Here is a 23497-nt window from a genome sequence, read left to right on the forward strand (position 1 = left end):
TTATTTATTTTAACAAAAAATAGAAATCAATCAATAATTTTTATTTTTTAAAACAAAGTATAAAAATCACCTAAAGAATTTTAATTTTCCAATTTTCGAATGTAATTTCTGCACAATTTCAGCAAATTTGGTAGATGATATTAAATATAGTAAAGAAATTTTACCAATTTTCTATTAATCTCTGTTTAAACCCAATAATTTTTACTATGTTTTAAAGGAAAATATAATTAATTTCAAAAAAAAATATGTGTGTCTTATGGTTTAAAAAAAATTTGTGTTTTTTATTATTGATTTTTATTTGAAAAAGTTCTCAGTAATTTTTACGGAAAATATTAAAAATACAAATCAAAAGCAACTTGTATTTTCTGAAAAATCAAATACAAACCAAATAAAATTTTTAATTTACATTTTTTTTAAATAAAAATAATAACAATTACTGCCTCTGCTTTAATGTAGATATGTATATTTTTATAATTAAGTATATAACATATTCGTAATATATGAACAAAATATTCAATACCATTTTGTAGGGTCATAGACAAAAACAGATATCATATTCGGTTTCAGAAGCTAAAAATACATTGAAATATTTTTCATAAAATTTCATTTTGTTGGCCTGTGTTATTAAATAAATATGTGTTAAATAAATCATATTTATGTTTGATAATCGTTTGTGAATACAGTATTTCCCAATTAAATAATATAACTACAGATTTTATATGTAAGTATATGAAATCTTCTTTATTTGTTGTTAACTTTATACATTTTTTGATAAATATTTTACAACTGGGGCAGTTTTAGCTTAAATTACTTACTAAATTTCAATAGAAAATTTACAAAACTTTTTTTTAACAAATATTTAATTGCCATTACATTTACAATTATTATTAATTAATAAGTAAGTATATAAATGAATGTACAAACATATGTATAAGATATAACGTTTATAACTAAATAATATTACTGACTAATCATAACTAGGTTACTTCCATCACAGACACATCACACGTTCATACTAATAAAATACAAATACACTACAAAATGTTCCTGCTTTTTAAGCCATTGAGGCAATAATAACTTGTTCAGATTGTAAGTAAATGTATAAACATATAAATATTTCTACAATAAGATTTTAAGGCAAAAACCATGTTCCAGTCGAACTTTTTTTCACACGTAACAAATATCAGTTCTTTTCCATTTTATTTTTTTAAATACACAGTTCTGAAATCAACTTCAGCTGGATGTTTTATATTCAAAAATTGGCTGCCTTTTCCATTAAATACCAGGGCAGAAATACACTGACTGCAACTGCTGCAACACAGGTGGCACACAGCATTACAGTTGATGATATATTTCCAATTGTAAGAGCATTATTGTCATGATAATCGTTATCTTCATGTGGATGTTTTTCAAATTCCAAGACTTCAACATCCAAGCGAAAACGTATTCTAGAACTGGGTGATTCTTTGCGCCAAACTAAGAAACCCGATGATTCCCTACGTTCCAAACTCCATTTTGGATCATGTATACCGCCAGCCATATCCATTTTTTTTAGAAGAATGAAAAAATCTGCAATTAAAGGAATTATTTTTCAGTAAAAATATTTATATATTTTAAATAGTAAATGTTAGTTACAACAACATGTATTTTTGTTAAATTTTTGCATGCACTAAATATTTTTTGTTAATTTTGAAATTTATAACAATATAAATTTTATACCGAATTTAAACAATATGAAAAGAAATTAATGTTGACCGACCTATAGACGAAGAAAATGTTTTTGTAACGTTATTTTAATAATCAGTTTCTATGCAAAAATATATATACAATGTTGTACATTGTACATACATATTTAGTTTTCATTCACTTAGACTGCTATTTCAATGTTAAACTAAAAAATAATCTTAATGATCTATTTGCAACACAACAATATTGATTTTATTTAGTTAGTGCAAATATTTATCTAACAATTATATATTTATTTATAGTCATAGAAAATTCACACCATTGTATAAAAAATGATTTTAAATGAATAGCGGATAAATAAATCGTTTTAAAACTTTCCAAGAACCCAAACACTTGTATATCAATTAAGCTTGTGACTAGCAATGTACATACATATTAACGTACTATATTTAGTAGTGGTCAAACCAGAATATAGAGTCAGCCCATCATTTATTATCTTTTACGGGTTTCAGCTTTATATACAAGTGACTTCATAATGCATACATACTCACATACACATTCTAAAAGGTGTGTCATCGTGGCGTGATTTAAAAAAATAGTATATACTTACAAATACATACGTGTTAGGTTAAGTTTTATATTTAAACTGTCAACAGATATCGATGGTAAAAAATTGACAGAATGTAGCTGAAATGTAGTGCAACCCTTTCTTCTTAGATACATATTGTTACCCGAAAAGCAGTTAAAAATTCAAAACGATTTTATTGTTGATTTCAATGTATTGAATCGAAAATATATTCAATATTGGATCCCTAACAAATTTTATTAACAAACAACAAAAGTACTACCTACAAAAACATTAAAATGTTAAAGGTTAAAAGTCCAATTTACTTATGAATAAGATATATACATATTCTGCATATTTTACCCATAAGAACGCAATTTAGCATGATTTGACTTTTATAGCATATTTTTTCGCTTTTTTCCCTTTAATTTTTTCATAATGATATATTTTTAAAACATTTTTTCAAAATCTTAAAAATACAGACTACTGTATTTTTTTTAATTTCTTTAAAATTTTTCACTTTTGTTTGTAAAACTTGAACAGCAAAAAATACTCATTTTAGTCTCATAAAACCGATTACTCGTGGATCCTCATGAATCTAAAGTAATCGGTTTTATGACACTACTGTATTTTATTTGTCATTTGAACGTAAAACGGAATTATATTAAAGTAGTAACTATGAGATGAATCAATTATCAAAATGACATTAAATATTGAACATTTCATTACATTGTTGTGTATGTTTGTAAAAAATTAAAAGCATATTTTGAGTTTTTACTGCATATTTTTAGCGCCTAAAAATCTTTTTAGGAGCATATTTTCGGATTTTCTGATCATAACAAATTATAGGTTTCCTATTAAACAATTTCTCTATTGTGTAAAAAGACTAAGGGCCTTATTTTACGGTGGTACTTTTTTAACCACAGGGTAAGCTGATTAGACAAATTAGTGCCAATTTTTGCACATGGTTCTGCCGTCCATCTAATCTCTGACCATTGCTTAACTTCCGATATGCAAAAACATCACTTTTGTTTACAAATACGCCGACTCTGTTGAGACGGCATCAGCACCTAGACGAATCCATCAAATAAGCCGAGGCCTTCTTTTTACTTACAGAGAACACACTGTGGTAAATGAACAGAGTAAACCCTGTATATACCAGGACAAAGAAGGAATATTCAATGTTATTACTTGCTTAAGATACCATTCAAAACTGATGTTATCTAGTATTGTAGACTTTATGTGAATTCGTTTTTAACGAGCATTATCTTCTTTCAAAATTCGTTTAAACCATAATCATCGTGACGTAGTGACCACGTACTTCCCAAAAAAACCTCTCCAATAACCGCCCTACCGATAACCTTGTTCCCAGATTATGTGCTTCTCTAGTACGACCCCATGTCATATGTTTCAAAGGAAAGACCAAATCCTAGTACTGGTAGCACCTGTTTTCTAAGGACCCGTAATGAGGGTAAATAACAAACCAGGCGTGACAGTCAAAAAATATGGAAATTTAGTTATTAATTGAAGATTATGCATTTCCTTAAAACAGTTGTCATGTGTTGCCCATTCGTGAGCTGGACAGTTTTAAATAAAATTTTACCCAACTATAAAAAGTCTTTATTTTGTTCTATGATGGTTCCAAAATATTTTGAGTCTATCGAGTGCATTTCGTGAGCTAAGATGTTTACAAAACGGACCTTTTCAGCTTTTTTATATATATTACAATTTTTTTTTAAATATATACAATATGTGATATCATCTGAAAGGGTTTTTGTAGCAAAAAAATATTTTGGAATGTGACAATTATGAGGAGACTGTTAATATATGATCAATACATCGTTGAATGCCGTTTTAAAATCTCTATCAGATAATACTCCATATTAAATATATGGGGTATCATATGTATAAAATTTTATTTGGGCCAGCTAAGGAAAAGCCATTGCTAGACATAAAATATTTTTGAAATCATCTTTTAACAAAGCGAGGTAATATTTTAGGGGGTAACAATAATATGTTTTTATGTTTATTGATGTTGGGAGATAACACATTTAAGAATTTTAGTTTTGTTTATTAATTTAATTTAGTTTTTTGTCTCTCATTTAAAATTATAAAAAGTGTAGTTATTCACTTACACGTTGCAGATGACATTATATGTATGTAATACAAATCTTTGCCAAACAACTCTAATATGTACTTAAGGTTGGTTTGTCCATGACATTGTTATAAATTGTCACTAAAAAATAATAATCGTGTCACATTTTTATAAGCTTAACGAATATTTAGCAACAATATCAAACGAGTGTTTAATTTTACAGGTCTTATCATTTTACACATACATACAGAAGTTTATTTATATAATTTTTTGTTTAATTTTATCGCGTTACTAATTTGGTAAAATTAAAAAAAAACAAACACAATTGCAAAATAATTATTATACTATTTCGGAGTGGGCATTAAATGACCGCATGTTTGTTGTAGAAATAAAATTTTTAAAAATTCGTCCTATCAAATCTTTGTGATAAATTTTGCTTTTATTTTATTTGACTCAATTCTATTTAATCGTTAAGCTAATTTTCGTTCAATTTTGATCCTTCTGCTTAACATTATTTATTGCCCCGCCCTGGAATATAGTTGCTATTAACACACAATTTATTACGTATCCATTTACCGTATTTGTGCAAATAAAATCGTAATAAGTATGTATATACATACATCCAAGCAAAAAGTAACAGGTAAAAATGCTAAAAAATACTAACAACTTCATTTTAAGTCATTATAATTAAGTTAAGCACTTACTACGTTTGCCTACAAATAAGGAATAAAGTAAGTAGTTTTAATCTTACGAAAGTACGTTGTTGAGTAAGTATAAATCATTACCATGTTTTTGCTGGGATATTATATAATATTTATTTATTGTTTTTTTATTTATAATTGTTAATAACAACGTAATTTTAAGACCAAAGGTTGTTTTTTATTTTTTCTATGCAATACGTTGGTTGTTGATTTGTGAATCAGAAAAATATATTCGTTGATGTCTGCATATAATAAAATTCTCTCTCAAAAAAATTCAACTTCAAGTTTAGACAGGTCTTTTGAAGCGATAACTTAAAATTCAGCCCGAAATTTCTTAATTATATTATTTGCACTAGCAGAATAAGTAGGTTTTAAAAATAGAAATTTAATTAGCGCAGACCAGGCACTAGTAAACAAATCGTTTGAATGTATAATTTAAATTAATTGGGTTTTTTTTAATACTTATTTTACGTTTATTATAAACTTACAGTATATACCACATTTAATAATTCTTTTTATAATTTAGAATTTCTTAAGCATTACTTTATATATATGTATGTATATACGTGCGGGAATTCCTGGACTTATTTCCGGATAGTATATTTATTTGTATTATGCCCGTAATTTTAACAAATTATAAAATTTGATAATTTCTACTCGTAGGTATGCTTACCTAGTAGTTAAACTATATTGTATATTATCCCACAAAATTTGATAGAGTAATTCATAGGTAAATTAATTTAAATGTTTTATTTCGAAAATTTGGGTATTGGATAAATTATGAACAGAATTTATTATAACGATTTTATTACTAATAGTAAACATATTTTTGTAGAATTTGGATACGATATTCGGGACTATAAGTGCTCAATTTTCTGAAAGAGCATTTATTTCGACGTTAAAAACTAAAATATATCGATCCACATATAATTTTGTGAAATTTCGTCACGATACTAACATTTTAAGACAATTATTTTAAAACTAAAATAAAAAATGTTGGAGTCTTTTTATGGAAGCTACGGTCAATTCAGGGCCGAGTATTACGAAAATCGGCTTAACATAGATTGCCTTTTTGTAAACATTCTATTATATTTTTCACATTTATGGGCTCTAAAGACTTTATTCACAGGGTTTGACTACACATACATATGTATCTCATCTTTATGAATGCAACCAGTGTTTTCGTTAAATTTAATCTTGAAGTGATTGTGATCACCAATATGTAATAAAAATCCTTTAAACTTAAGGAATAGAAATAATAGTTGAAATTCCAATCGAGGCACGAGTTGATGTAATGAGGAATATTCTATTTGATATGTGGTCATTATAATGTGAAAAATGGTATTGAATTTATTTTTACAAATAAAGTATGTATCAAAATTTGTCTTTAATTTGAAGCATACTTACATTTTCAGTATGTCTAAATAGAAATGTCTATGACTGTATATTGTAAAAATCTTCATCTCAAAACAATATGTTTTAAAAACATAAACATTTGAAATACATAAATCAAAACTAGGATTCAGAAAATATTTAAAAATATACTTATGTATGTATGTAATTATAATCTGATTAAAAATCGAATTAAAGACTTAGTATTTGTCTATTTCAAATATTTACTGTTCTATGTGTTTTTTTTTTTTTTGTAAATAGTACATTTTTCGAAAAATATCAACAAAATATGTGTCAACAAATTGACGTCACATTATTTATTCAAGATTAAATATTTTTAAACTTCTTTGACACTAAATGATAACAAAATCGAATCAGAATGTTGTTATTGTTTATATAAAGTGTTTAAAATTTAAATAATGTACGGCGTCATGACGATTACCAATAAGCATCGGAAAATGTCATCTGATTATGTTGAGAATGAAATAGAAGCCCTACGCCAAAAGCCTTAAACACAAACTAGTTAATACAAATCATATCGCAAGTAGAAATCGACATCTGGTATTTATATATTGTTCGTGAGGAAATCTTTATTTATTTATTTAATATGCTTTGTAAATATTGTTTATAAATAATATTAAATCCATACGAAGCTGAGAATGTTCCAAAAGTCTCAAAATCACCTTCTTGATTAAACGATATCTGCCCGTCCGTCAACTTCAACGGATGATATCTCAACAACTAATGCAGATTTTAAATAATTCAAAAGGTATTTTCGGGAAAAAATCAATGTTGAAATTTTAAGGCTAATCCGGTATAGCCTTAAAATTCCAACATTGATTTTTTCCCGACGCATCTGGATTAAAATGTTGTTATTTATTTGTCTATTACAAATTGTAATCTAACCTAATTTATTGAGCAGAGTGACGATGACCGTACAACCGTTGTAATGAAGCAAGCCAGATTCTCTGGTGGGAATCGTACAATCTACCCCTAGACCGATTTACTAGCCTCCTAAATTTTTTCTTGTTTTTCGCGAGTACACGCACAACATGAAAATTCCCTAAGAAGGTTTTACAAATTAAAATAATTTCCATTTTAGTTGTTTTTGTAGAGCAGTGTACAAAATTGATAAAATTTTATTTGACTTATATTTAAATCTTGTAAACACTTTAAATATAAGTTTGCTTTGCAAAAAAAAAAAAAAAAAAAACTAATAAAACTACAAATGTTAACGCACTTATCAATGTGTGTTTTTCAGCTGATAACTTTTTGCTTCAACTACCATTAATTAATATTTAATTTTGGAGGCTCACGCACCTCGTACGATTTCCAATGCGTAGAAAAGCCAACCAAGGGGTCCTATGATTTTTTTTGATAACTTTTACCATTATGTTTTTTCAATAGAGAGTAAGACCATGTGAAATTCATATATTTTGTATTTGTTAGTGTAAATAATATCAATTTCTATTTATTGTTTTTTTAAAAATTTCCTACTGCCTTTTGTTTTGTGCTATTATTGTTTTTGTTGTTATTTAATATATTTCCTGATAAAGTAATTGATATTGTGGACTTGGGAACTTTGAACAAAAACAAAGGCAATGTGTGACTATATTATACATACATATGTATGTTTGTTTATTTTTGTTCTACTTTAATGTTTTTCTATGTGTATTTACATTGTAACAGAGTAAATGAGTACATATCGCTCATTTACTATAGGTCTGGCGTAATTCAAAGTTGTTTCGACAAAAACATGTTTTTATGGCACTTTACTAATCCTAAAATATATTTCATATAATATTCAGATTTTTCAAAAAGCGCGAATATTATGTTATACCGATCTCGCAGTGAGTATGTATATTTTTTAAAATGCAATTTTTTTTTATTGACTCCTTACGGTAAAACCAACGAAACATTATTTCTTTATACCATAAAAATATACATTAGTTCTTCTTCTTGCCAAATTATTCGATAATTGCACCAGCAATTCTCGACTTAAAAACAAAATCTTTTTGGTCTTCTATATATTTTGGGATTATATAAATTTTATAGTTTACAAAGGTGTTTATGTATAAAACTGTGTAAAAAGAGTTGTTCTAATTTTTAACTGATAATAGCGTCTATTATTTGTAATAAAAAGAATCCGGTTAATGACAAAGGAAAATAAATAAATGTTTTTAAAGGTAAAACGTTACATTATATTTTTTGGAAATCAATATTTTCCGTGTTAATTTAACTTCCTTTTCCGAAGTCAATTAATTGATATTTTATCAATAGCTATTACTAGGGCAAGGATTTCTATGCAAATGCATGTTTGTAGTCAGCAACTCAAAATAACTTTTCTTTTCGAATCAAAAAAATTTGCTACAAAATGGCATCGATTTGTTGTTGCATATTTTTGCATATTTTGTTATAAATGCTTTAAATTGAATATATTTTGGATATTTCCAACATTTTTATAGCATATTTTGCATATTTTTTAATTTGTCTGAAACAAATTATTTTGATTTCTCTGTATTTTATATTTTTACAACAAATTTGGTATTTACAAATTAAGAATTTTTTAAATTAATATCATCAAATTTCGATTTAACAACACTAGGTTCTATGAAATACGATTTTTATATATGTAGTTTTATTTAATTTTTAAAACCACAATAGTGCGGAAGGTATTTTGAGTTTGTGCTGCTAATTGTAACGTCCAAAATATTCGTCCTTAAAGTATCGGTTCAGTATCGTTTTCTGAATATGTCCATCGTGTGTCCATATAAAAATATAACTTGATGAAATTTTGTTCTTACATCTATCTCACGTCAATAATTCACTTAAAATAAATTAAATACCAAACGTTAAAATTCGGAGTTAATATAATTTATACAAAAATACATTCATTCACCAAATTCTATTAGAATTGTTATCAAGCTTTCAACTTTCAGAAATTAAATATATACTATTTAAAGTTGTTTCTTAGTCTTTATATTTTTCATTCTCGAGGTCGTGGTTTCGTTAAAGTGGTATTATAGCACATAAAGCAGTACTTAAAATCCTGTATATTTGTTGTCAAAAACCTATGTTCTGAATATCTATTAATATGTACCTTCACAAAGAAATGTTTTTAGTGCATATTTTCCCATTTTATAGTGCATATTATAGGCGCTTATTTTTATTTTTTTAGCGCATGAAAGTCATTGCCCTGGTCAAATACAATTTGGTCAACTGGGTAATAGTATTGCATTATGCATTTTATTTTTATTATTTTAACATTTTATGTATAACCAAAAATAATTATGTTTTACTAGAATATATTCTTTTGTTGTTCTACTTTTTTGTGTTTGTTTTTAATTTTAAATTCAATTTGTTTTTTTTTTTCCTTTGACACGAGTAATTGATTGAATTGAATACACTTTCATGTATTATCAATAATATATTATGTACTTTGTTGTTGATAGAATATTTTTATAGGAAATTATTTTTAAAATCACTTAATGCTTTACTAATCAAAATTTTAATTATTACACTACAATGATAGTTGTGAATTAACTTTTGCATTGCCATTCTATAGTAAAATCATTAGGGAATATTATTTGTTTATGTACATATATTACACTATGCGAAAAAAATAAATATCTGGGAAGTTCTTCTATTTTTCTGAAATTTGTTAAACACCTACAATCATTATCTGAAGGAGGGTTTGTATGAGGATTATGTTCAAATAAGTTGAAAGAATCAGCAGTATATAAGTACTTAAAGCTTCAAAAACCCGGTTTTTACCCGCATCTTAAGATTTTGGAAGTGTTTGGCAAATTTAAAAAACAGATTCTTGTTCTTGGTACAGACATAATTATCAAATGATGAATTATTGTACAAAATATGGCTTATAACACCTCTTGCATTACTTTATGTTAAAAGGGTAAGTAGTAACTGATATTGAGTACTAACACTGCCTAGTAACTGAACGTATTGAAATTAACATATGTATGTACATACGTGTGTAAAATAGAATTCATGCATTTTAATTATTTCTTGATTTCTACAGAAATTGTTTTTGCGCAAAGTTGATTAATTTAATCAATTGAACCCACTTTGAAAAATCAATGAACTACAAACACTTGAATAAAATGTTAATAATGTAAGCATTTTAACGCACACATTTTAATAAATACAAAATAAAAAAAAACATTTTCTATAAATTTTATTTTATACAACAACAGTATTTTACAAAGAAAATAATAATAATAAATTTGCCGTATTGAAGTCTTTGTTTAGGAAAACAAAAAGAATAGGCTTTTTTAATATGTGTCAATTATTTTATTTATTTTTCATTATTTTTTAATATAAATTAATTAGAAGTCATTTAAGATTTCGCAATTTATTTAGCATTAGATTTTTAAACTAACAGAGCTTTTATTCCATCATCAAAACATCTGAGATTAATTTAAAAAAATTATTATGGTGTAGAAAATTCATTAGAAACGATTAGATACATTTTGGTTTGTTCGAAAAAAGTAAGACAACAATTTAAACCAAGGCCATCTAGGTGACCAAATTCGGTATTTGAACACGTTTTTTATTTTATATTTGAGTGCATTCATATTATCAATGTATCTTGTTAGTGGTTTTGTTTTTGCTAATTTTTTAAAAGGAGGTTTCAACGAGAAATTATTTTTTCAATCAGTAAAAGTAAATTTTGTTTAAAAAAATATTATAAAATTCGCGCTACAAATTGGAAATATGATAAAATCATTCTTTTAAGCAGTTATTTACACTAAAATCAAACCATCCGGATTCAGAAAAAGTTAGAGCAGACTGTGAAACCTTGGGCACTTTCTTGTCATATTTTTTGCTGTAATTAGATCTAGATATATTGGGTTTGATGTTATTCCGGATCGTACAACAGGCCCGAAGTTACCTAGATATTTTTCTTCGGATTTGATGTAGATACATACTCCTATCAACCTAATCTAATGTCCCTTTGTAAGTGAGAGTCAACATTATACAGTCCCAAAGTAACGTGTATTGGACCGGTGTTTCAAGATGATTATTGAATTTTTGTCAATGTAGCGCTTAAATTAAAGTTTATAGCTAAATTAATTCAGTGGCACCACATACCAAAAAATATTATTTTTCGATATGTTGTAATTTTATTTTTCGCCAACAATTTAAAAAATATGATATGTAATTCATTTATATTCATTAAAACAAACTTGAACAAAAATTTCATTTGAGTGCATTGACTCTTTTGGGCTAGCTTTCTTATTGCCTAATCTATGGATTACATAGTGGTAGTACATGGGCGGCTAGTCACCTGGGCGGCTATGGGTTCGGGATATTTGACCCGATTAAACCCCTAGTTTTTCGGGATGTGATTAAAATTTTTAATTAAGCAATCGACACCTACGAGCAGGTCATGGTGAACATAAATTTAAAATTTATACATAATTGCTAAACAATATTCATTTCAACACAATTAATATTTTTAAGATTTTCATATAAGTTATTTGATCTTTTTCGTTTTGAAAACATAAATTCATCAAATGGCAGTTCTAATATGACTTTATACTGAAAATATCCCTACAGAATTTGTCTGAATTTTATAGAACTCATTTTTATACTGAGTTTTTTTTCGGTCCCCTTTTTAAGACCGCTATTAGACTTTGAACATAACTTGTTCAAAATTTAAATTCATATAAAGTACCACAGAATTACATTACGATTAAAAGCGAAATTATGTCGGTATTATGCCGTTCTTTTCGGATCGAATACGTTTAAAGAAATTGATTTTTTGAAGTTATTGGTTTCACTAAAAAAATAATGCCTTCGATAAAACTATGATTTTTATTTTAAAAAATAATCAAAGTCAGTTTTTAATGAAAAAATTTTAATTGTTTGTATGTGGAAGTCCTGATATGATTTTATTATCGCTATATCAAAATAATGTCATCGACATTTTTGACTAAAAAATAATTGTGTTTAGATGTATAATACCTACGTAAATACTTTTTTAGTTTCAAACTTTAGAATCCTTATGGCAAGTGTTAAAAATTTCCTTACAAATTTAAAAATATCACTTTTCCATAAAAAATTAAACCCAGATAATAAAAATTTCCCCACAAATAAATCAATCATTGTTTTACAAATGTTTATTAAAGATATTCGAAATAACCAATGGCCTGTGTGTGGGTGTGCGCGTGGTTTTGTATGTTGAATATCGACAATTCAGTTCAGTCCTGATTAGATAAAAATGCGGGTTTTTAATATATTTTTGTTGATTAATTGATAGTAGTGACCATTTGCTAATTTCCGTTCTTTGTTTTCATTGCAAATATTTCGATAATTTATGATATGTGTATGTATGTATGTATGTATAACATACATATGTATATATTTTTTCATTAATAAATATTGATCTGTTGAAAGTCGAAAACATTAATATTTGCTATTTTTAATGGTAATCGTGAATTGGGTATAAAAACAAATTATTAATAATTGAAAAAGCCATAAAAAGACCTTCAAAAATGATCAGAATTTCAATAACATTTCCAGATTTAAATAAACTTAATATTCTACAATACCACTACAGATGATTACAAAAATCTGAAAAATACATGCATACGTAAGATTCACATTGATGAAATATTTGCCGAAAAAAAACGTAACCATTGTTTTTCTTTTTAACATTTGCTAAAATATTTAAAAACATTTTAGTTTGTACATTATCACAGTAGAAGGTCATTATTACATTAGAACTTAATGATATTTACAAAAGTCATGTAAGTTCAAATAAATATTTGTTACGTGTTCTTTGTCGTCAAATATTTGTTCAATGTGATCGTACGTTAGAAGTGAGAAATGAAAATAAACAAAACATACAAATAATAATATTAATACAAAAATAATAGTGATTTGTTTTGATATTTTGCACACGTACATGTTTATTCCGAAATGGGGAGTGCAGAAATGAATATCCAAAAAGTATCTTTTTTAATTTTTGTTATTTGACTATTGAATATAGTCGGACGTCGTCACAACAAAAATAAGAAAACGCGAATAAACTTCTCTCTGCTGCTTTTGAAACGCTGCAACTATTGTAGTTGTAGTACGACAAGTATGTAGTTGTAGTATTTATTAATTAATGTTATTTTTTTATTATGTTGTTATTATTAATTATAATTTTTTATTTATCTTTGTACATAGATTAAAAAAAACTCCGTTATATTATTATTTTATTTTAGCATTAATAACACACAAAAGAAATAATAAAAATATTTGAACAATTTATACACTTTTAACTGACGTTGCGTTTCGTTCTGTTGCGATCGATGGACGATGACAACTATCTTGGTCTAGGCATAAAAACACACTAAAATAAAGTAAATATTTGCAAAAATCTAGTTGAGCCCCCCTTTGGAGCAGCGTAATAGACCTTGCTTGTTCTGGTGTACTCACGCTCACTCGGTAGCGTGTTGTCTAGTTGAAACCAACTGCTCACCAACACAATAACACAGTACTAGGAAATACCCAACAAACAATAGGTTTAAAAATTAAACTTTCAAAACGAACGACAATTACCGGGGCAAACAAAAATTTAAAGAAGTCGAAACCCAGAACCCAAGATTTACTTTTCTAAAGGACTGTGCTAAATCCAAAGTTGTTCTAATTTTTATTTATAAAAACTAGAGTACATAAAGGGAGCTCCGTTTCCCTAACCTATCAGATTATAGAAATATGTAAGCATATGTAAAATGAGTATCATATAGAAGCTGTGTTTTTTTACTTTTTATGTTTTGTTTCTTGCTTTGATTGTTTTTTAGTTGAAGCATACGTACGTGTGACTTTTGATTCTATGTATTAGTTTAATTTTAAATACATGAACTAAATAGTCACTATAAAGGCTCAATTTTATGTTTCTCAGTTCTAAGTTAAAAAAATTACAAAAACAAAATACATACTTTCTAATTTTGATCATAATTTTGTTAAATTTTAATGCGTTTTAATATACCAAAAGGAAAATTAAATGATAATAAGTAAATAGAATAAAAATTTCAAAAACGAACACTTTTTAATTTAATAAGAAAATAGTTTAATGTAGAATCATTCTTGCTCTCAAAATTCAGAAGGAAAGGTGTTTGCACATTTCAGTAAATATATTTATTTCATTATGATCAGTTGTGTGAAACATTGTAAAATTTAGATTTTGTAATAAATTGTGTTAATTCAAAATTCAATGTATCAAAAACATTGTTTAATATATAATAAGCATCAGTGAGATATTATTGAGTGTAAAACTATATAAAAAAGGAAAAATAAAAAAAAATTATTATAAAGTCGCTATTATAAGATAAAAGAGTATAATATCGTAACACTTTCCAGTTTCTCTATTGTTATGGCTAAGCTGAAAATTTACTACTTTTACGCACTTTTATGTTATAAAAAAGTGACTTGAAACTGAAACGAAATCGACACATTAAGTAAGATAAACAGGCGGAACAGTTTCTTCCGAACGGGGTCACTTTTCATTCACTCAGATTATATCAAATTATATTGTTTTAAACTTAAAGCTATAACGTTATGGTTACAATTTGGATAGAAATTGTTGGCAGGGTAGCTCCAAAAATTCTGAACCGATCTTATTAATGTATATATTGTGCACATCTGCGAACCTTTAAAATGATATACTATTGGCCAAGATAGGGTGTATACTGTAAGAGTAAAAGGGGTGACAAAAATCGCATTGCCTGTTAATTATATAGGTAGTTAACGTCATCTTTAAGTCCAATCTGTCGACTTTAAAATTGCCAAATTAAAGTTTGTCGTAAAATAAATTCGCTTTATATACCCTACACCACTTTATTGGCGATTCTTCGGATTTCAAACTAACTGACTATGTCCTTGTAATCAAAGTACATGTCGCAATTTTGAATATAATTCAATGAAATTTGGTACATGATCTTCTATTGTCCCAGGGACGAAGCCTTTTAAAAATAGTTAATGAACCCTTGAATAGTATTTGTAAAGCTTGTAATCAAACTACAGGTCGAAATTTTTTGTCCACAATTTTATTCTACATTAAATGGCTTAAGTATATCTGAGGCAAGGTAAAATTCAGCAAAAATGCTTTATTATGAATATTAAACTATATTTTATTTTTTTCGGCCTCGCCCGACTGTAATTTCTTCTTAAGATCTAAATAAGGATCCAATTTAATTATGTAGAAGGGTTTAAAATCATTTGTAAAATAGGATAGGCCTTAGTCCTATTACGAAACATTGACTTTATAAAAGATGATCTAATCTCGATCAACTTTAAATTATTATTTAACAATCTGATGGACTTCTTTGGCCAAAAAGTGTAATATCCATCTAATACATAAAGTTCAGCTTACATCCTGCTTGGATACAAGTGGTACCGTGAGCACTACCTCCTCCAACATATACTCATTTACATAAGACGGCTTTTATATTTTGACGAACTGATGTCATAAATATATATTGTGTGACAAAAAAGACCAGGGGTTCTATATTGAAGACCTAGAAACAGAAATATGCCGACAACCGTCTATCCAATCACGACGATAGCTTACAGACGCAAGTACCACCAAGAGGGGTTGACATATTTAATGTTGAAGGCAATTATAATCAGGTGATACGGTTAAATTTAAGACGCCATTAGATAGTAAGAAAGCTACTTGTTTTAAAGGCAAGGGAACTCGAATTACTTAGTCTGAACGAGGGTTGAATTAAAAAAAATAGGCGAATGAATGACATAAAACCACGAAAAATGTAACGGTGGGTATCCTATGGGATAACTCTAACGGAAGCTGGACTAGGTTTCTGGGGTATTCATTAGAAATACTAGATTTAATATTTTTTTCATATTGTCTGAAATACGTGTACCGGTTGAGATTTTATATATTTTATGGGCTGAGTTTTCTTAAATTTTGAATTTGAAGTATTAAAAATATTGTTTTATACAGAATTGAGCTAATAATATTAAAAATTTTAAAACCTAACGTTAATTATTTTATGTTTGCTGGGTATGAGTTTATTCATTTATACAGATATATGGAATGAAATCACACGCCACATCGATTTATAATATGACTGAGTGTGTATTAATAATTCAGTTAGCAGCGAACAATAATAAAACAAAACAAAAAACACAACAAAGCCAGTATAGTGAGTGGATAGGTGAGTGAGTGACCTTAGTCATAACGAGCCTCCACACTGCCTCTCTTTTAAAATATTGATTATTTAAATTGCGACCATAGGCATAGAGGGTTAACACACCCAACATTTTATATACATTAACATCAAGTAGATTCCTATATGTTTTATTTACTAAAATATATACATACCTAATAATAAAACGAATTGCTAAAAATATAAATTTATAACGGAGTTCCGGAAAAAGTTATGAATTTTATAGGTAATGTCGACAGACCAATGAATCAATTAAAATTTTGAAATCGGTAAGTGGTTTGACGTCATGAAATAACTCTCTACAAAATAGCTATACTGAACAAAAAGTAAATAATGCTCTAAAACTTTGTTTAGAAAGCAACAACAATGAAATTTGGGAATTTAATTAGCGTTTGGAGGCATTATTTAACATTTAAATGGGGGCTTAGTTAATTATGAATTAAATTCTTAATATTCAAAAATGAAATGAATCTTAAAAAATGTTCTTGGGGAGTTACTTCATTATATTACTTTCTTCACACGAATTAATAAAATATATGTTTGATAGCTTTTGCGCAAGTATATTTCCTCTCAGGGGTATATTTGACACCGGCTTCGCTAAGAATACACACTCCGTGTATCAACGCTATGTCATAGAATAGAAAACCCCTGAATTGTTTACCTTTCAATGTTCAGTACACAGTTTTCTGGACGTAATTCCTAAGAATTATTCAATCAATGTTCGTGAGGAATGTTATTTACGGAATAACATAACTCTCAAGATACATGGATCTAACTTCGTCGAAAGCTTGACAGTGAAAATAAAATTTCTCCAAATATCATTGTCCTTAACATTCGTCTGACTTCGCAGGTCAAATTTAGTATAGCTATGTCTGTAATCTTGTGTGTCCACTCAGCCTCCATAAGATGTTTATAGTTTACCCACCGTTTCCATATTCCAAAACACTAATGGGATTCTCTCACCCATATTTTTAATACAATTTTCATTGCATTGAATGGTTTCGCGTTCACAAGGTTAACTAGCACGAGCTCCTTCCCTTCCTTTAAATCGGCAGTTAAGATTACTCCATTGTGGTCTTGAACCCATCTTACAATTCAATACAGTCTTAGATTTATATCATTGATATCGTTCTAAATAATTCTGGTTTTCGGTAAATATACTAAGCCCTTTGGGCGCCATATTTATTTTAATCCATTTTACACATTTCGTTATTGCTCTGACTTTTGCGTTTAAGTGCAATGGGTAAACGGTGGTATATTTCTGTTTCCTCCAATCCTGAGCCATCCGTTTAGCAAAGGATTCCTATAAGTATTTACTCCATAAGATGTTTATAGTTTACCCACCGTTTCCATATTCCAAAACACTAATGGAATTCTCTCACCCATATTTTTAATACAATTTTCATTGCATTGAATGGTTTCGCGTTCACAAGGTTAACTAGCACGAGCTCCTTCCCTTCCTTTAAATCGGCAGTTAAGATTACTCCATTGTGGTCTTGAACCCATCTTACAATTCAATACAGTCTTAGATTTATATCATTGATATCGTTCTAAATAATTCTGGTTTTCGGTAAATATACTAAGCCCTTTGGGCGCCATATTTATTTTAATCCATTTTACACATTTCGTTATTGCTCTGACTTTTGCGTTTAAGTGTAATGGGTAAACGGTGGTATATTTCTGTTTCCTCCAATCCTGAGCCATCCGTTTAGCAAAGGATTCCTATAAATATTTACTCGAGTGTTCCGCTTGACCACAACATTTTATCTGGGATTAGCTTTTCGAAGATTCCGACGTATTATGTGTCTAGTATGCGACCAGGCACATATAATGACTTGTCTTTTAGGGTCTCGGTTAGGAAGCTTTTAATCGTGTTAACCCAGCGTAAAGGTGACAAAATGCCACCAGAGCGGATTTCCGTCTACAAAGGGCTTTTAACCATGTTAACCCAGAGTAAAGGTGATAAAATACCACCAGAGCGGATATTAAACATAATTAAGAACTTAAAAGCCCTATTCGATGGGTTCAGTTGTATGAAGGATAGGTAAAATATTGGATCGATTTAAGGTTTCGTCCCTTGTACAATCATGTATCATTTCATTAAATTATCTTCAAAATTGCGACCTGTAGTTTGATTACTAGGTTTACATGGACGGACATGGCTAAATCGACTAAGAAAATGATTCTGAGCCGATTAGTATACTTTATGGTGGGTATAGAACTTATATTTTTGTGCGTTATAAACATCAGCACAAACCCAATATACCCTTCCACTAAGGTGGTGTAGGGTATAAAAATTAATGTGGGTTTGTTTAGACGTTATAGACTACTAAACGGCTGAACAATTTTTTTTTAATTTTCGGAACGTATTCCTGTATATCTGGAATGGGAAATAGACTACTTGTTATTTTTAAATTTCAAGTGGGCGAGGATCCACACCCATATTAAGAAAATATTTAATCCGCATAATTGGCCTCCGGTAGGTTAGTGGTTAGTGTTCTTGTCTGGTAGACCGGAGGTCGTGGGTTCGATTCCCACCTGAGGCACTGGTTAAGGAGCGCACAACAGGCCCGATAGAGGCCTAGGTGTATTTCTTCAGATTTGATGTATATATGTACATCCTCCTTTCAAACTAACTAATCCGCATATTGGAAATAATATAGCAGTTATGATCCTTCAATTTTGTCGGAGCCAGTTTAGTGTAAATACGATTATTTAGAACAACAAGTTAGAGGACTAGCATTAGGAGGCTTGGCACCTCCCAAAGAAATTTAATACAAAAGTTCGTTTATCAGAAAAACTAATAGAAGTAGATTCTTCAAATTTTACATACTTACTTAAATATTTAATAAACAAGCGGACTTTCGTCTGGGAAGGCTGGGATCTCCATATGAATTATTTAGAAAAATTCGTTTATCTTAGAAACTATAAGAGTTAGAATCTTTAAATTTTACTTTGAAAACTTTGACACTCATCTGAACTTCGCACCTCCCATATGAATTAAATATTCGGTTACAAAAACCAGTTTTTGGCGAATATCTTGTCTAATATGCGTCATACGCATTTTTATGTTATTATAATTTCTATAGTGACTTAATTTTCTACATTTTGGGTGTAGAATATTCCCTAAAAACCAATTATTGTAACCTTTAACCTCCAATATCTCTTTTATCTCTTTAATCTCTTACTAACTATGCTGAGGAGAAGCTACACATGTGCCAATTTGCATTTAGCTATCTAAAATTCCGCAATTGTAAAAAATATTTTTAATTATATAGTTTCATATATTTAGACTCTACTGTAACTGAAAAATAGCTAATAGAGTTCTTCTTAAACATATCCCTTGTATTAAAAATATCAAGTATATTAAAAAGGAGCTTCAAATAATTTTCTCCACATTATGATTTGCAACCACAGGGCATTTATATGTAGTAAAAAATAAAAGTAGCAGTTTTCCGTTCTCCATTTAAGGCACAAGGAAACGTAGACTATTTTTTACTTAAATGCTTAAAATGTGTTTGTTAATTGATTTTATATATCAAAAATAATAATAAGCAAGTAAAAAAATATAGTTGGGCGAGGTCGACCATGTAATACCCTACACCTGTTATAAAAAGTAAAATGTGATTTAGTTTTCACAATAAAGCATTTAAACATAATTATGAACTTAGAAGCCCTATTCGGCGGGTTCAGATGTGTGGGGCTAGGTGAATAACGGACCAAGCCATTTTGAACAGGCTCCGCCTACGATACCATAGAAGATCATGTGCCAAATTTCATTGAATTATCTCCAAAATTGCGACTTGTAGTTTGATTATAAGGTTTACAATCCCTATTCTGGGGTTCAGTTGTATGGGGGCTAGGTGAAATAATGGAACGATGGTAACCAATATACAATTTTTTACCAAAGCTTTATAAATTGTTCTATAAACATTTGATAAATGTTAATGATAAGCCATTAAAATATATGTATTTTTTTAATTTTTATGCCAATGTGAAAAGAATACATGCTCAAATTATCTGAATAAATACAAAAATTCGCTGCTACATTTGTTGTGAAATTGCCAAATACAGTTAACAAATTTGTGTTTATATGGTAACTCTTTTTATTAAACTTGATTAAAGCTTTTGAGTTATGAAAATAGGGAGAGAAAGAAAGCTGTAGTATAAAAGCTTAAATACATGAAGTAAAAAGACCGTTATCATTAAACAACGAATTTATTTTTTCCGAATCATGATTTTTTTAAAGAGACCTCAATTTAAAAGAATTTAAACAAAAATACGAATAAAGCACATATATACATATGTTTATTATTTACAGTCAATTTATTTTAAACTAACTAAGTTATAACTGTCTTGATATTTATAAAAAAAATATTTTTAACACATTAATTCCTTGCTTTGATATTTTATACATACATATTTAGTTGTAAAACAAGTAAGAAAGTATAGTCGGGCGTGGCCGACTATATCATACCCCATACCAATTATGAATGTTAAATGTGATTTATTTTTCATAAAAAAGCATTTATCTTCAATATTCCCTTGTTCCAAAACATTTAAGCAATTTATGGATGAAAAACTAATTTTCTGCAAGTGGCTTTATATAGGTGCTAGGGGCAAATATGGCCCAAGCCCGATAAAATTTTGTGAATATATTTATACATATTCACATAATATTTTGTTGTGCTAAATTTCAGCGCGATATTTGTGTTTATAAGTTAATTTGTGCTAGGGCCCGATCTTTATGAAATTTGGCAGGGTCATCAAGACCTCTATATAACTTAGTTGTGCCGTATTTTATCGATATATCTGTATATTTAACATAATTATGAGCTCAGAAGCCATTTTCGGGATGTTCTGTTCTATGGGGGCTAGGCGAAATAATGGACCGATTTCAACCATTTTCAATAGGGTCAAATAATACGTGCGTACCAAATTTCTTCCAATTATCTTGAAAATTGTGACCTGTATTTTGCACACAAGGTTTACATGGACAGCCAGCCAAACGGACGGACGTACGGACGGACATAGCATTGGTATACATTAAGATAGGTCTAGGACGAATATTTTTGTATGTTACAAACATCAGCACAAATCCAATATACCCTCCCCACTAAAGTGGTGTAGGGTATAAAAAAACCTGAAATGATTATTATCTAAAATTGTATGATAAACCGTTATTATTGTTTTCTTTATTATAAAATTCGAAGACTCTCTTTTCAAACGAGCGTAATGATAACAAACCTAAATAACAACCATAAAAACAAATAAATAACATTATTTACATACTTACATATTTATACATAAATAAAAGATGCAGCAAAAACATTTAAATTACAAATAAAATAATAACAATAGAAATATTCTTGCTTTTCTACTACAGATTAGTTGCAGTATGTATTTTATACACTGAAAATAATCCATGCTCAACTTTACGAAAAAAAATTTCGTAACTTCTATTTTCGTAATATTTACAAAAATTTCGTGTATAATACGAAATATTATTTAATAAAACCCTTTTCTATTTTTACGAAAGTACGAAAACCTTTCGTAATATTTTTTTCTTAAATTTTAGCGAAATTAAATATAATTAATATATTATGATTAAATGAAACTAAAACATTTTTATAAAATTTAAGAAAAAGTATAATATTATTCTCGAATTATTTTCATAAAAAAAAATCGTGTGGAGAATAATTTTGAACTAAAATTAGAAAATTTATTTTAAAATGAACAGAAATGTTTGAATAAATTAATAATTCGTAAATTTTACCATATTTATTCAAAATTTCCTTTTTTCAATTTATGTAAACGAACGATTCGTACAATGTACGACATTTTTCGTATATATTAGTCATGGATTTTTTTCAGTGTAGCATAGCCTACACCAAAATAATAATGTAAGAGTTTTTTCAACCTCTTAAAAAATATATATATTTTTTTTTAAATTAAATTAAGTACAAATTTGTTATATATTATTTGACATGATGAATTATAACATTAATTTACATTAAAAAAATGCAGAAAAAATATGCATTTTTTATGTTTAATAGATTAAAAATTATGAGGATTTTAATTTACTTATGCATTTTTTAAAATTGCATTAAATCCAAAGTGGTTATATTTTTTTTCGAACGGCTTACAATTTTTGCTATAGACCACATTAATAGAAACCTAAAAGTAGGTATATACTTTTATTAATTTTTATTAGTTTCATTAGTTTTGCACACGAGAAATTTTGATGCAAATACTTTTTGCTGCTTCCATTTCATAACATAAAAAATGAAAACCAGATCGGATAATTTAAATTAAATTTAAATATATAATCGGTAAAAGTAAATCTCGGCATAGATAAAAGATTATTTCGAATAATATTTGTTATTGTTTCAGTGTTTTATTGTTTTCGTCAATTTTTTGATAGATATGAACTTATCTCTAGAATTCCGTTAAAAAACTCTTAGCATGTGTAGGGTATCATTTATCGGGCATGATTATATTTTCTTGTTTGTTTTTAATTTGTTTTTTTTTTCTATGACACACAGAGAGATAAACTTAAGTTTGTATATTTGTATGAATGAATAAATGTGTATTAGGGTGGCCTCAAATTAGAAATTGATAATGTTCCAGACGTAATTAAACATTTACTTCATTTTGGGATAGGTACCATTTCTCAAAATATTAGTTCTGTCCTCAATATTTATTGAGCTGCATGCACCAAATAGTAAATAGATCCTTTTTGACAATTTTTATATTTCTTGCAAAGGAAATGAAAAAGTACCATATGAAAGGTATGTGAAATGTGCTTTCAAAAACATATGAAGGATTTATGTGTGATTAAAAAAGTTTAGATTTT

General features: G+C 28.0%; 1 protein-coding gene across 3 annotated transcripts; it reads right to left on the reverse strand.

Moving 5' to 3' along the window:
* Positions 1-441: 441 nt before the first annotated feature.
* On the reverse strand, positions 442-13808 carry LOC111677190. 3 transcript variants are annotated; one of them, XM_023438280.2, is made up of 2 exons: positions 13371-13808; positions 442-1569 (listed from the first exon to the last, which is right to left on the reverse strand). In XM_023438280.2, the coding sequence occupies exon 2, from the start codon at positions 1544-1546 to the stop codon at positions 1253-1255; it is 294 nt and encodes a 97-aa protein (XP_023294048.1). In that variant the 5' UTR covers positions 1547-1569; positions 13371-13808; the 3' UTR covers positions 442-1252. The 3 variants fall into 3 exon arrangements, with proteins under 3 accessions (XP_023294048.1, XP_046804510.1, XP_046804511.1); XM_046948554.1 differs by lacking the exon at positions 13371-13808 and adding an exon at positions 2006-2340; XM_046948555.1 differs by lacking the exon at positions 13371-13808 and adding an exon at positions 1760-1909.
* Positions 13809-23497: the final 9689 nt, after the last annotated feature.

Source organism: Lucilia cuprina, chromosome 4, assembly GCF_022045245.1.
Source record: "Lucilia cuprina isolate Lc7/37 chromosome 4, ASM2204524v1, whole genome shotgun sequence".
In the NCBI taxonomy this organism is placed as follows: domain Eukaryota; kingdom Metazoa; phylum Arthropoda; class Insecta; order Diptera; family Calliphoridae; genus Lucilia; species Lucilia cuprina.